The 14,174-nt window shown below is 40.9% G+C and overlaps 1 protein-coding gene across 1 annotated transcript; it reads left to right on the top strand.

The window, feature by feature from the left end:
* The first annotated feature begins 439 nt into the window (after positions 1-439).
* On the top strand, positions 440-2,949 carry LOC147881977 (triacylglycerol lipase 1-like). Its single transcript, XM_087401490.1, has 10 exons — positions 440-478; positions 615-836; positions 1,002-1,106; positions 1,200-1,340; positions 1,435-1,545; positions 1,661-1,804; positions 1,917-1,957; positions 2,104-2,186; positions 2,412-2,507; positions 2,648-2,949. Exons 1-10 carry the CDS (start codon positions 440-442, stop codon positions 2,947-2,949), a joined length of 1,284 nt encoding a protein of 427 aa, XP_087257616.1.
* The last annotated feature ends 11,225 nt before the right edge of the window (positions 2,950-14,174 follow it).

Genomic DNA, 14,174 nt, shown 5'->3' with positions numbered 1-14,174 from the left:
GTTATGTAGGCCAGATCTCAGGATGTAGCGTGAATCGTGTTCACATAAAACTTTTTTCTCAATGAATCACAAAACTTGGGGTCCAAATTTTTGAAAGTTTTTCCTGAGAATATGCAAGTTTTTTAGCTATAATATAATTAAACTATCTACAATTTTGTACATTTACAAATCGCAAAATTATTTTTTACAGGTGGAAATGAGATTGTGGGAGGTTCATTGGATATAGTTTGCAGGTTTTCTGTCAACGCTAGGAGTGATACGTTGAGGCTATGATGTAGGCCTCACATCAGGACCAAGAATTGAAGTCACCTACTTGATGAGAAATGTGCATGTAAAGCCTCATGTGCAAGCCTGGATTTGGACCATGCAAATGAAAAAGTGAAGGAAAAACAACAAAAAAATTCGAGGCTATTTAGGATTCGGTTGTCAAAAGTATGTTATGGGTGCTGGTCAATCACTCTCAGGCCTTAGTGCCCATGTGAGGTTTTAATGTAAAAGGCTGGTCTTAAAATACTCCGCAAGATCTACTGGTTTCAATGCATAGCCCCCCATGACAAACCCAGCTTATATACAACCAATTGAGCTTGCTGTCTCTGTCTCTGTCTCTGTCTCAGACTTCCGTCATGCTTCAATTTACTGATCTGCACGACTTTCGTTCGCGCATCTCTTTTATGAAGATCACCAGTCAAGTCGCTCTTCTACTGCACGCCTGCTTACTCTTCATACCTTTCGTAGCATTGGCTCTCTCCCCCGCAGCTCAGCTGGTTAACACAACAGATGGGCTTTGTGCGAGCCTCGTACTCCCCCTGCGGATCTATGATTGCCACGAATATGTGGTTACTTTCGAGCTTTGCCTTCCACTTTCAATATCCTTTCAATGCCCGGGATGGCTTACTCTTAAATTCTCGGATATTAACTGCTCTTTCTCTCTATTTGATGCAAGTCTAATTGCATAGACGGAGAGCCAGATAACTAACGTAATGTAATGCTGCTCTATGTAGGTGGAGACTGGAGATGGGTTTCTCTTGGGTGTACAGCGTATATCAGGCAAGCAAGCTGCAGGAGCAATGAAGGGAGCGGTGTTTTTGATGCATGGATTACTACTGGTGAGATGCCGCCCCATTTTTACAAAATGAGGCGTTTGGGTTTGACTAAAGATACATCTAACGGAAACGGAGCCAATCAAATCTGTTTGGCAGGGAGGTGACATATGGGTGTTGAATGAGCCTTCTCAAGCTTTGGGATTTGTCTTGGCTGATGCGGGTTATGATGTATGGATTGGCAACACAAGGACGACCAGATTCAGCTATGGGCACGTCTTCTACAAAAGAACAGATCAGGTCTTGAAGATTGTGTAGAGAGAAAATTTTGTATAGAGTAATGAACAATGGAGGTTGACATTTATCGTCGATCATGTAATGTTGTGCATTTCAGGGTTACTGGGACTGGAGCTTCGACGAGATGGCGGATCAAGATCTTCCAGCCATGTTGGGTCTGGTTTACAGCACTACAGGCTCTAAAACACACTACGTTGGATACTCGCAGGTTTCCTGTATCCTTCTAATTTCGCTTTGTTCGATTATCTCAGATGGATTCCTGTTGATTATCGACCATCTCGAACTCCTGACGATGATCGTATTGCTTTGGACTTTTGAGACAGGGCGCTCAGCAATGCTTTGCCGCATTTTCTGAAGGCAAGTTGCTGGATTACGTTGACAAAACGATCATGCTCGCACCTCTCGCTTACGCCGACCACGGCACGTCTCCCTTTGTATTAGCCCTTTTCGATTTGCGTATAGACAAGGTAAGCGTCTTACGTTCCCCGTATGATCGTGGCATCTTCTGAAATTAGACAAATGTCACATAGATCTTATACAGATCAATTCAAATTGCTTATAATAGGTGAGTTCCTGCAGATCTTAGAGGCCGCGAAAGTGAACGCATTTGCCACACAAACGTGCGTTAAATAATCCTAAACTTTCGGATTTCATATTGAATATCTATTTTCTACTCGCGTTTAAAAGCGAAACTTGATAATACAAGCTTCGGATTCGGAAATCACGCTGCAATAATTGATTTCATTCTCTATTGATCTGTCGCCAGGCCAATGGGAAAGCAGATCGTTGATATCATATGTACACCCAGAAGCACCCGTTGTTACAAGGGGTGGCTATATCTCGTTGGTGGTCTCTCTCTCTCACACACACACACACGCACACACACACACACACTTTTTTTTTGTGAAACCACACACACACACACACACATTCATTCGGATTCTCCCCGACAAGATTTACTTGTTTTGCCTGTTTTCGACAAACTATAACTATTTTGCATGTTTGATGGCATATCGTACTTGTCTCTTCCTACACCAAAACAGTGCTTTCACAAGTGAAGCTCTTGATCTGCAGGCAAGACCTGCTGCTTGAACACGACAAGGCGACCAATAATCGATAAATATGAAACACAAGCCACATCTGTGAAGAACTTGGCGCACTATGGACAACGTCAGTAATTTTTTGATTTCGAATCTCCTCACATTATATAGAATACACTACCAATGGTGTCGCCTCGAAGAATTTGCATGCATTTTACAACGTACATTTCAACGATAAATAACCTCTTGCCTTGCATTGATCGCTTATAGAGGGTCGGGAAAAGACTTTTGCAAAGTTCGACTATGGCATCTGGGGCAATCTACAAAAGTACAGCAGCCCCTCCGCACCGGAATACAAGATTACAAACATTCCTACGAATAGGTTGCTTGTCATTAATGCGCTGAACGATGAAATTGCAGCTCCAATGGACATAAATCGACTAGTAGAGGAATTGACACCAGGCTTCAGGCTGTATACGATACCAGAGTATGGGCACTTCGATTTCATCTTCGCTTATAATATCTATTCTGAAGTGTATGGTCAGCTCTTAGATTTCTTGGACTCACACTAGTTAAAAGTCCTGCACCATTATCACATCAAGGGCTTTACTTATTAAGCCCATCAAAATGCAGTGTTTATATAGTTTATTGGGAATGTTCTCATTTGAAGGAATAGTAATGCCAAGTTATGGAGGTTTCATCTCTATATATTGCTCCCATAAATAATATGAGTTTATGCAATAGGCTTATCACCCCAAGAAAAGGCATGTTTGTATGAATGTGATGCTAGTCATTTATAGGATTAATCAATAACTTGTTTATCTCTTGAATTTTACATGATTTATTATTCATTCTAATCCAAAGTAAAGAGCCCTTCTTCAATACGATTGTTATTCATTCTGATCCAAAGTAAAGAGCTCTTCTTTAATACGATTGTGTCGCTATGAATAGATTAAATAAGAGAGAGGCTTCATAAATCTTGGATTATTTGATTGATTATTGTGAGTTCTTAAGGAAGAAGATGAGAAAATTTGGAGTATACATTGAGAGTGCAAAGAGACTTAGCCCAAAACCATGGTATTATTACCCATTACATCCATTAATCATCATTAAATAGTACATCGATACACATCAAGAACCAATCAAGATTTAGATAAGGTCAAGACCACGACTCAACTATAATAGGCTTAGAATAGAAGTAGACCATGAAGAAGATGTATGCACTTCACCAAAATTCTACTCTACATTCCCTGACACACAAAGAATACCAAGTAGACCTCCACAATGCCCTTTGTAGAGCTTCTAGAGATCATGGCTCGATCCATAACTTATGTGTTGCTCAACAAAACTTGACAAAATTGGTATCTAAACTAATCTACGCATTGCAAGCTTCAACATGCACTCTCCATGCACTACTATCCTTAGGCCCTATTTCAACGCTATTCATAGTCGCTTATTACTTAATCCTTCAATGAAAATGACATCCGTTGATATAAGTGGCAAAATGGCATTGCATCAATATTTGCATAGACATTAACGGCCAATTAAGCATCGATATTATGTAGGAAGTTCCAATAATGTTGATATTAGCATCGATATTTGTGTCAATAAAGTTTTTGAAAAAGTAATAGCATCAAAAAAAGCATCGATGATCTGCAAGCACTTTGATCATTAAAAAATTAGAATAGTGTGGGGTTTTACCCTCAACCTTGCAATAACAAAATCAAATACAAATATTTTCACAATTGAAAACGCTTTATGTTGTTCTCTATTCTTTACTCAATCAAAGCCTCGCTAGAATTTTCCTCATGAGATTGATGCGTATCCTCTCGATCATCCATAGGTAGATCTCAAACATCTTTAGCATGTAAATTGAGGTCTCCTAAATTAGTGTCTGAGAAAACCTCTCAGAAATTCAAACTAAATATACTTAAAGCTTATAACTGAATGTAAATAAAAGAAATATGATTATAGAATTGTAGGTCACAACCTTGTGCTAATTCCTCCTCCCTATCTATTACTGTCCTCTTCATGATCTAGCATCTATCAGAGCATCTTTCAATGGTCCATTTAGCAAGCATTTCTAATAACTCGAGGGGATAATTTCTACCTCTATTGTCCTTCGACACGCTTTTCTATAATTCTCTCTTTTAGCTGTTCTTCTTCATATTTGTTTGATCCCTTTCTCTACAATTGTAAAGACAAAAGGTGTTCACTTTGAGTTACAAGGAGATACTCTTTTTTTTTCCTTTACCTTCCTTGTTCAATCTCTCCCATCCTTTTGCAATGCTACCCTCTAGTCTAGCCTTTTGCATGCACTACAAAAAAATGGACTCAAAATCTCACCTTTTGAAGAATTACTAAACTATTAGAGGCTTGGATAAGGGAATATGGAATTTATTAAGCAAATTATTGATGTGTTCTTCTTGTAACAAAGCTCCGTAACTTTAGGGAAATTTCCACATTTTTATAAAAGACCTAAAAACATTTCATTGATCCTTCACAATAAAAGTTACCTCTGGCAAGCTTGGCCTAACCATGTCAAGCCTGCTTGTTTTCCTCCCATCCAAACTATTCTCTAACTAGAACTATGCTCACATTTTCCTTCAATCAATTTGGCCCAAAACTTTGACTTCCAAACCAACTCTATTAGTCTCTCTCTCTTCCAAAACCTTTCATCTCGCTGTCATCCCAAAGTTGAGGCATGTCTAGATTTAGTTGTGTATAACAACAAACTCTTGCACTAGCCATCCTTTTGCAATGCTACCCTCTGGTGTAGCACACTACAAGGCATAGGCCCTTTTCCGACGAAAATACCGATGCTTTTTACATTAAATTTATTTTTTTCACGGGCGCAAATGTTGTCATTAAAGTCATTAAAAGAATCGAAAAAGAACCGTCGCTATATAGCGACGCTCATAAACGTCGTTATATAGCGACACTAATAATCGTCGCTATATAGCAACACTGGTAAATGTCGCTATATAGCGACGACTAACAGAACTTAAAAAAAAGCATTAGTGGGGCTAAACAGGGCCATAGCAAGCCCTGTTTTGCCCCACTAATGCTTTTTTTTTTAATTACAAAAAAAAGGTTTTTTATTACAAAATTTCCCTTGCAAAAAGGGTGATACAAAATCGCTCAAATGAAATGATCAAGCAACAAAAGCATATACATGTCAAACATATACAACATTGTTTGTTACAAAATTACCCTTTCGAAAAGGGTGATACAAAATTGCTCAAACGAGCGGATATACAAAATGACATACATGGTGAAGTATATGGAAACTGCTACTGCTACTACTACTACTACTACTACTACTACTACTACTACTACTACTACTACCACTACCACTACCACTACCACTACCACTACCACTACCACTACCACTACCACTACCACTACCACTACCACTACCACTACCACTACCACTACCACTACCACTACCACTACCACTACCACTACTACTACTACTACTACTACTACTACTCATTCGAATTGTCCTCATCGTCCTCCTCTTGTTGGCCTGATCCTTGGTCCTCGTGAGCTGCGGCTTCTCCCTGATCCTCGTCACGTGCGTCTGATCCCTAGCCCTAGTGATCGCTCGCCTGCAGTGATGGGATGCTCGAGCTTTGACCCTAAGAGTGAACAATATAAATTGAAAACTAGATTGGAACTTAAAGAATAAAATAATTTAAAAAGTGAGATTACAAGTACGAGTAGACTTATACCATGCGAGCAGCCACCTCAGCCCAATCGACTGTCGCTCCCATTGCCTCTTGCTCAATAAACCACGGCTTTGTTTCTATGTGAAATGCGCGTCGCATCTCTGCATCTGTAGGAAGATGACCCCTTGCAACTTGCTGTGGATCCAATTTACGAGAGTTAGAGTTAGCTAAAGTGCATGTAATATGTAGTAAAACAAATAGAGCAATATATTAAATGAGAAGAAGTAGACTTACCATGGTTGCCTCGAACGCCAACTGTCCGCTTGCACCAAAGTGCGAACTACCTACGATGTCCAGCCGTCTCTTCGTAGCCCTCCTCTGACCCTCGAACATTTCGGGATGGTCCCTATTTTGCTTCTTGAAGAACTTCCAATCAGCTTTGTCTGCCCAGCTAGGTTTAGCCAACCCCTTTGTGATGGAAGTACACAAGGTTGATCTACGATGCTTCAAGACCAAACCTATGCGCTCTCGCATATAATTCTCATTAAACTCCCAATTTGGCGGGTTAGGGTATTTTTGTTTCAATTCATATGACCCCCTGCTTCTTTTGGTCATCTTGATACTGCCAATCGGTAGCAATGCTGCTCTTGAAGTGATGGCTCATCAACCGCCTCATGGTGGCCATCACTGCTTTGCCCTTTCTATCTTCTATTACCTCTCCAGCAACCGTGATTTGATAGGAGAGATCCTCTGATGAGTAAGGAGGACTGATGGTAGAAGAGTCAGAAGGAGTGGAAGTTGTGCGAGCACTTCCGGAGCGAGGAGTAGCAGTGGGAGTAGGAGAGGGTAAGGGACCCGATTGATATTGTGTCTCCAGACCAAGTGAGGGGACGGTTGGGTAGTAGGTCCAGCCATCGATGTAGGGGAGGGAATTGCTGAGGTCCTCTAAGACAGCAGAGAGAAGAATCTCGATGCGTCCTCATCGCTCATCTGCACCACAAACTCGTCAGGACTCCCGACAAAGCCATGCACGGCTAGCAAAGGAGTTCCCTGAGGGGTAGTCGTAGTGCTATGTCCGAGAGGAGTCAGACCAGGGGTAGTCGCAGTGCTAGGTCCGAGAGGAGTCGGACCAGGGGTAGTCCCCTCATGTGTTGCCTGAGAGGAATCAAAGTCCTCTGGAGCATATAGATCGTGATGTCTCCTCCTGCGAGGCTATCTGTACTCGTCGGACCTGCGACGTGATCCCATGTCTACCATAGACACAAACACAAAAAAAAAAAAACAAAAAACAAACATAAGCATAGGCATAGGCAAAGGAAAAGAGGAACAAGAGAGAAAGGAAAAGAGATTGGAAGAGGGAAAAGAGAGAAGAAGAGGGAAAGGAAAGAAGGAAAGAAGAGAGAAGAAGAGGGAAAGAAGAGGGAAAGAAGAGGAAAGAAGAGGGAAAGAAGAGGGAAAGAAGAGGAGAGAAGAGGGAAAAGAGAAAGAAGAGGAGAAGAGGAAGAAGAGGGAAAGGAAAGAAGGAAAGAAGAGGGAAAGAAGAGGAAAAAGAGGGAAAGAAGAGGAAGAAGAAAAGAGGAGAAGAGGAAAAGAGAAAGAAGAGGAAAAGAGAAAAAGGGTGATACCAAATCCCTCAAATGAAATGATCGAGCAACAAAAGGATATACATGTTGAACATATGCAACATTGTTTGTTACAAAATTACCCTTTTGAAAAGGGTGATACAAAATTGCTCAAACGAGTGAATATACAAAATGACATACATAGCGAAGTATATGCAAACTGCTACTACTACTCATTGGAATTGTCCTCGTCATCCTCATCCTCCTCCTCATCTTGTTGGCATGATCCTTGGTCCTCTTGAGCTGCGCCTTCTCCCTGATCCTCGTCTTGTTGGCCTGATCCCTGGCCCTGCTGATCGCTCGCCTCCGGTGATGGGAGGCTGGAGCTTACACCCTAAGAATGAACCATATAATTTGAAAATTAGATTGGAACTTAAAGAATAAAACAATTTAAAAAGTGAGATTACAAGTAGGAGTAGACTTATACCGTGTGAGCAACCACCTCAGCCCAATCGACCGTCGCTCCCATTGCCTCTTGCTCAATAAACCACAGTTTTGTTCCTATGCAAAATGCGCATCGCGTCTCTGCATTTGTAGGAGGACGACCCATCGCAACTTACTGTGGATCCAATTTATGAGAGTTAGAGTTAGATAAGAGGAGGGAAAGGAAAGAGGGGAAGAAGAGGGAAAAAGATGGAAAGAAGAGAGAAGAAGATGGAAAGAAGAGGGAAAGAGAGAAAAAGAGACATATGCTTATGCTTATGCTTATGCATGAGCATAAGAACATGAGCATGAAAGAGGGAAAAGAGGGTGGAAAAGAGAAGAGAGAAGAGGAGGGAACAGAAAGAGAGATTGGAAAGGGGGAAAGAGGGAAAGAAAGAGAGAAGAAGAGGGAAAGTAAAGAGGGAAAAAGAGACATATGATCATGCATGAGCATATGTCTCCTTCTCTTATGCTCATGCATACGCATAAGCATGAGCATATGTCTCCTTGTCTTATGCTTATGCTTATGCATAAGCATAAGCATAAGCATAAGACAAGGAGACATATGCTCATGCTTATGCGTATGCATGAGCATAAGAGAATGAGCATGAAAGAGGGAAAAGAGTGGGAAAAAGAGAGGAAGAGAGAAGAAGAGGGAAAGTAAAGAGGGAAAAAGAGACATATGCTCATGCTTATGCATGAGCATATGTCTTCTTCTCTTATGCTCATGCATAAGCATAAGCATGGGCATATGTTTCCTTCTTTTATGCTTATGCATAAGAGGAGAGAAGAAGAGGGAATGGAAAGAGAGATTGGAAAGGGGGAAAGAGGGAAAGAAAGAGAGAAGAAGAGGGAAAGAAAGAGAGAAGAAGAGGGAAAGTAAAGAGGGAAAAAGAGACATATGCTCATGCTTATGCATGAGCATATGTCTACTTCTCTTATGCAACATGTTGAACATATGCAACATTGTTTGTTACAAAATTACCCTTTTGAAAAGAGTGATACAAAATTGCTCAAACGAGTGAATATACAAAATGACATACATAGCGAAGTATATGCAAACTGCTACTACTACTACTACTACTACTACTCATTGGAATTGTCCTCGTCATCCTCATCCTCTTCCTCATCTTGTTGGCATGATCCTTGGTCCTCTTGAGCTGCGCCTTCTCCCTGATCCTCGTCTTGTTGGCCTGATCCCTGGCCTTGCTGATCGCTCGCCTCCGGTGATGGGAGGCTGGAGCTTACACCCTAAGAGTGAACCATATAATTTGAAAATTAGATTGGAACTTAAAGAATAAAACAATTTAAAAAGTGAGATTACAAGTAGGAGTAGACTTATACCGTGTGAGCAGCCACCTCAGCCCAATCGACCGTCGCTCCCATTGCCTCTTGCTCAATAAACCACGGTTTTGTTCCTATGCAAAATGCGCATCGCGTCTCTGCATCTGTAGGAGGACACCCATCGCAACTTACTGTGGATCCAATTTATGAGAGTTAGAGTTAGATAAGAGGAGGGAAAGGAAAGAGGGGAAGAAGAGGGAAAAAGATGGAAAGAAGAGAGAAGAAGATGGAAAGAAGAGGGAAAGAGAGAAAAAGAGACATATGCTTATGCTTATGCATGAGCATAAGAACATGAGCATGAAACAGGGAAAAGAGGGTGGAAAAGAGGAGAGAAGAGGAGGGAACAGAAAGAGAGATTGGAAAGGGGGAAAGAGGGAAAGAAAGAGAGAAGAAGAGGGAAAGTAAAGAGGGAAAAAGAGACATATGATCATGCATGAGCATATGTCTCCTTCTCTTATGCTCATGCATACGCATAAGCATGAGCATATTATGCATAAGCATAAGCATAAGACAAGGAGACATATGCTCATGCTTATGCGTATGCATGAGCATAAGAGAATGAGCATGAAAGAGGGAAAAGAGTGGGAAAAAGAGAGGAAGAGAGAAGAAGAGGGAAAGTAAAGAGGGAAAAAGAGACATATGCTCATGCTTATGCATGAGCATATGTCTTCTTCTCTTATGCTCATGCATAAGCATAAGCATGGGCATATGTCTCCTTCTCTTATGCTTATGCATGAGAGGAGAGAAGAAGAGGGAACGGAAAGAGAGATTGGAAAGGGGGAAAGAGGGAAAGAAAGAGAGAAGAAGAGGGAAAGAAAGAGAGAAGAAGAGGGAAAGTAAAGAGGGAAAAAGAGACATATGCTCATGCTTATGCATGAGCATATGTCTACTTCTCTTATGCTCATGCATAAGCATAAGCATGAGCATATGTCTCCTTCTCTTATGCTTATGCTTATGCTTATGCATATGCGTAAGACTCCTCTTATGCATATCCATAAGCATAAGCATAAGAGAAGGAGACATATGCTCATGCTTATGCTCATGTTTATGCTTATGCTTATGCATGAGCATAAGAACATGAGCATGAAAGAGGGAAAAGAGGGTGGAAAAGAGGAGAAGAGAGAAGAAGAGGGAACGGAAAGAGAGATTGGAAAGGGGGAAAGAGGGAAAGAAAGAGAGAAGAAGAGGGAAAGTAAAGAGGGAAAAAGAGACATATGCTCATGCATGAGCATATGTCTCCTTCTCTTATGCTCATGCATAAGCATGAGCATATGTCTCCTTCTCTTATGCTTATGCTTATGCCTATGCATAAGCATAAGCATAAGCATTATGCTCATGCTTATGCGTATGCATGAGCATTAGAGAATGAACATATGTCTCCTTCTCTTATGCTCATGCATAAGCTGCATAAGCATATGCTCATGCTTATGCATGAGCATAAGAGCATGAGTATGAAAGAGGGAAAATAGGAGGGGAAAGAGGAGAAGAGAGAAGAAGAGGGAAAGGAAAGAGAGATTGGAAAAGGGGAAAGAGGGAAAGAAAGAGAGAAGAAGAGGAAAAGGAAAGAGGGAAAAAGAGACATATGCTCATGCTTATGCATGAGCATGTGTCTCCTTCTTTTATGCTCATGCTTATGCTTATGCTTATGCATGAGCATAAGAGCATGAGCATGAAAGAGGAAAAAGAGGGGGGGAAAGAGGAGAAGAAGAGGGAAACGAAAGAGGAAAAAAGAGGGGGAAAGAGATTGAAAGATTGAAGGAGAAGGAGAAGGAAAGGAGGGAAAGAAGAGGAGAGAAGAGGGAAAGAAGAGGGAAGAGAGGGGAAGGGAGGGTTCCTACACCCATCACCGCAACTAGCGCTTAAGGCACTAACTGCAGGCCAATGCAAATTAAAAAAATGAAAAAGAGGAAGCACTTACCTGGAATAGTACGTTGTTTTGTGGACTGGCCCTACAAAAGAGAGGAGTCTTTTTTCTTTCTTGAAATCTTGTTTTTTGTTTCAATCCTTTGAAATCAAGCATGAAAACTAGTAAGCAGCTTTAGCAATACAAGGAGAAGCACTCACAAAATGAAATCTCACAAAAAACCTACCTACATTGTTAAAAGAGACTCACCTCTTCAAAAACTTCCTTTCAAGAAACCAAAGAGGGAGAAGGTGGAGGGGGAGCACAAGAGCTAGGAGAGGGGTGAGTAGTAGTGAGGAGTGGAGAATAGAGTGGGAGGTCATCGAAAATAGGTGGGAGAAGAGATTGCTTTGCTTACAATAGAGATTAGAGAGTGCTAAAGAAAGCGCCGCATGTCGCGATGGGTTTCAATTTTAACCCACAGCGTCGCTATATAGCGACGCTTTTCTATCGCTATATAGCGACACTAAAGAGTCACTATATAGCAACCTTTAACACTAAACCCTAAACCCTAAACTTACCCTAAAAGTCGCTATATAGCGACCTTTAACCCTAAAAGTTGCTATATATCGACACTTAACCCTAAAAGTGGCTATATAGCAACGTTTTACCCTAATTGTCGCTATATAGCGACACTTATACCTTAAAAGTGTCAATTCAAGGCACTTGATCTAAGAAGAGGGAAGGAGCTCATGGGTGGCTATTTTTTGGACTTTAATGGATTTCCTTGCATTTTGTGTTGTGACTTTAGAGGTGTGCAGATGGAAGGGACGAGTGAAAGCTTGTCAGATGATGCGCCAATGCTCAGGAGTGTGGAGTGGCTTACAGAGAGGTTGTATTGTCATTGCACTCATTGGAAGCGAGAAGTATGACATCAATGCCGTATTGTCATGCGCCACTTGAGGATGTATGGGGAGGAGCCCAAACCAATACCCACCGTTGGTGGTACACATGGTGATGGATCATCGAAAAGTCATTGCTATTTGAGTTCGTGATTAATATTGCATGCGTACACGACATGAAATCTTGAGACAGAATGAGGAGGGTGGTGTGCATATACCTTCACACTACCAACGTGGATATGAAGATAGAGATCATGTGGCTATGGAGATGCCACTACCAATGCCAGATCCAATTAATCCACATGGTTTTAGAGAAGAAGATGAAGATCACAATGTGAGCCAAGAGGAAGATGTGCATAATGACATTATATGGGAGGAAGATGGAGATCACGATATTGAGGAAGAAGGTGACGATCATCAAGAATCACCCGACTTTATTGAAGAAGATAATCAAGTCTATGGTGAACGTATGATGATGATATAGGAGATCAACTCAGTATAGAGTTGGAGATAGACTTGTTTGGCACACTAGACTTAGCTCAGGATGAAGCCAAGTCTCAAACATAGACATGAATATATGAGCTTCGAACTTGATGTACATGCTCTTGTACTTTTATTCTTTCAAAGGATCAAACATGTACATGCTCTCATATTTTTATTCTCTATGAGATCAAACATGTATGAAAATTTAAAAAAATTATTGGAAAAAACTAACTTTTAAGGCCTATATGAGTAAAAAACATCTCTGGAAAATGTCACTATAAAATAGTATCTCAGTGTCGCTATATAGCGAAGTGCCTAATATGATGAGGCACGAGTGGCAAGAGTACCAAGGGATGGCGGACACCCAGACAGGACGACACAGGGCATGGGCATGAGTGGGGTGAGGGGGTATAAAGAGAGAGAGTGTTAGAGAGAGGTGAGGGGTGGAGTTACAGAATATAGTGACACTTAAAAGTCGCTATATAGTGACCTTTATAATCATCGCTATATAGCGACGTTTGCTTAATGTCGCTATATAGCGACACTTTACGGGACATGCTTTTCATATTGACGATTAGCACCCCATGCTCGCTAAACGTCAGTACGTAAACGTCGCAATAGGATCCGTGTGTAGTAGTGACTGATTGAGCCACTAACTAGAGTACATAAAGATAGCTGTCATCCAGCTATTATTCATGGGCGATGTACAAGCCGCATTTGCAGCTAACAAGTCGGTGACATAAATGCACAATGGTCACCTTGGCATATCACAAGTGGAGCTCGATATCTCAACAACAAGTAGACATAGACGTCCATTGTTTTGTTGTAGTCCGACCATCAGACGATGAACATGAGAATGTAAAGTTTTGGGTTGCAAAATTGGTGGATGTGAGCATATATGACCAAGGGAGAGCTACAACATTTATAGGGGTACGAGGGGTAGGAAGGAGAACTAGTCATATGAAAAAGGAATGGGTCCCAAACCATGATGCAGTTTTAGAGATTCTCACAAAGACAATCATCATAGTAGCTTGGAAATCAAGGACAAAGAAAACAAAGAAGCACATGGGATATGATGTAGGAGAAAAAAAAATCAATTATTTTGCACATTATGAAATTTTTAAAGATTGTTGCTAAGGAGGAAGTAGAAGAAGAGAGCGCAAATGAAGAATGCCTATGATAACTCCATTCAAGCATCAATAAAGATTGGAGATGACGGTGGTCAAATGGGAGTGAATGAAGATGGCACTCAAGTGACAAGTGACAACAAATTGAACATTCAAACAAGCAAATGTAAAGGTCGCCCATTTGTACTTATGTAAAGGCAGAATTAAATTATTGAAAAGGCCGTGATAGACTCCTTTGTACTACAAAGAGTCATCAAGAGGAATATATCTTGTACATATGATATTGTAAAATTGCAAGCATAGCTATTACTATTTTTTAGAGTACAAAAGAGTCTTTCATGTCTCTTCTCTATTTAAACCTTTTAATTTGTTGAATCTTCAA

Source organism: Dipteris shenzhenensis, chromosome 30 (assembly GCF_047967505.1).
Source record: "Dipteris shenzhenensis isolate YYH24624 ecotype China chromosome 30, Dip_SZ_1.0, whole genome shotgun sequence".
NCBI classification, from domain to species: domain Eukaryota; kingdom Viridiplantae; phylum Streptophyta; class Polypodiopsida; order Gleicheniales; family Dipteridaceae; genus Dipteris; species Dipteris shenzhenensis.
This window is presented reverse-complemented; position numbering and strand designations above follow the sequence as displayed.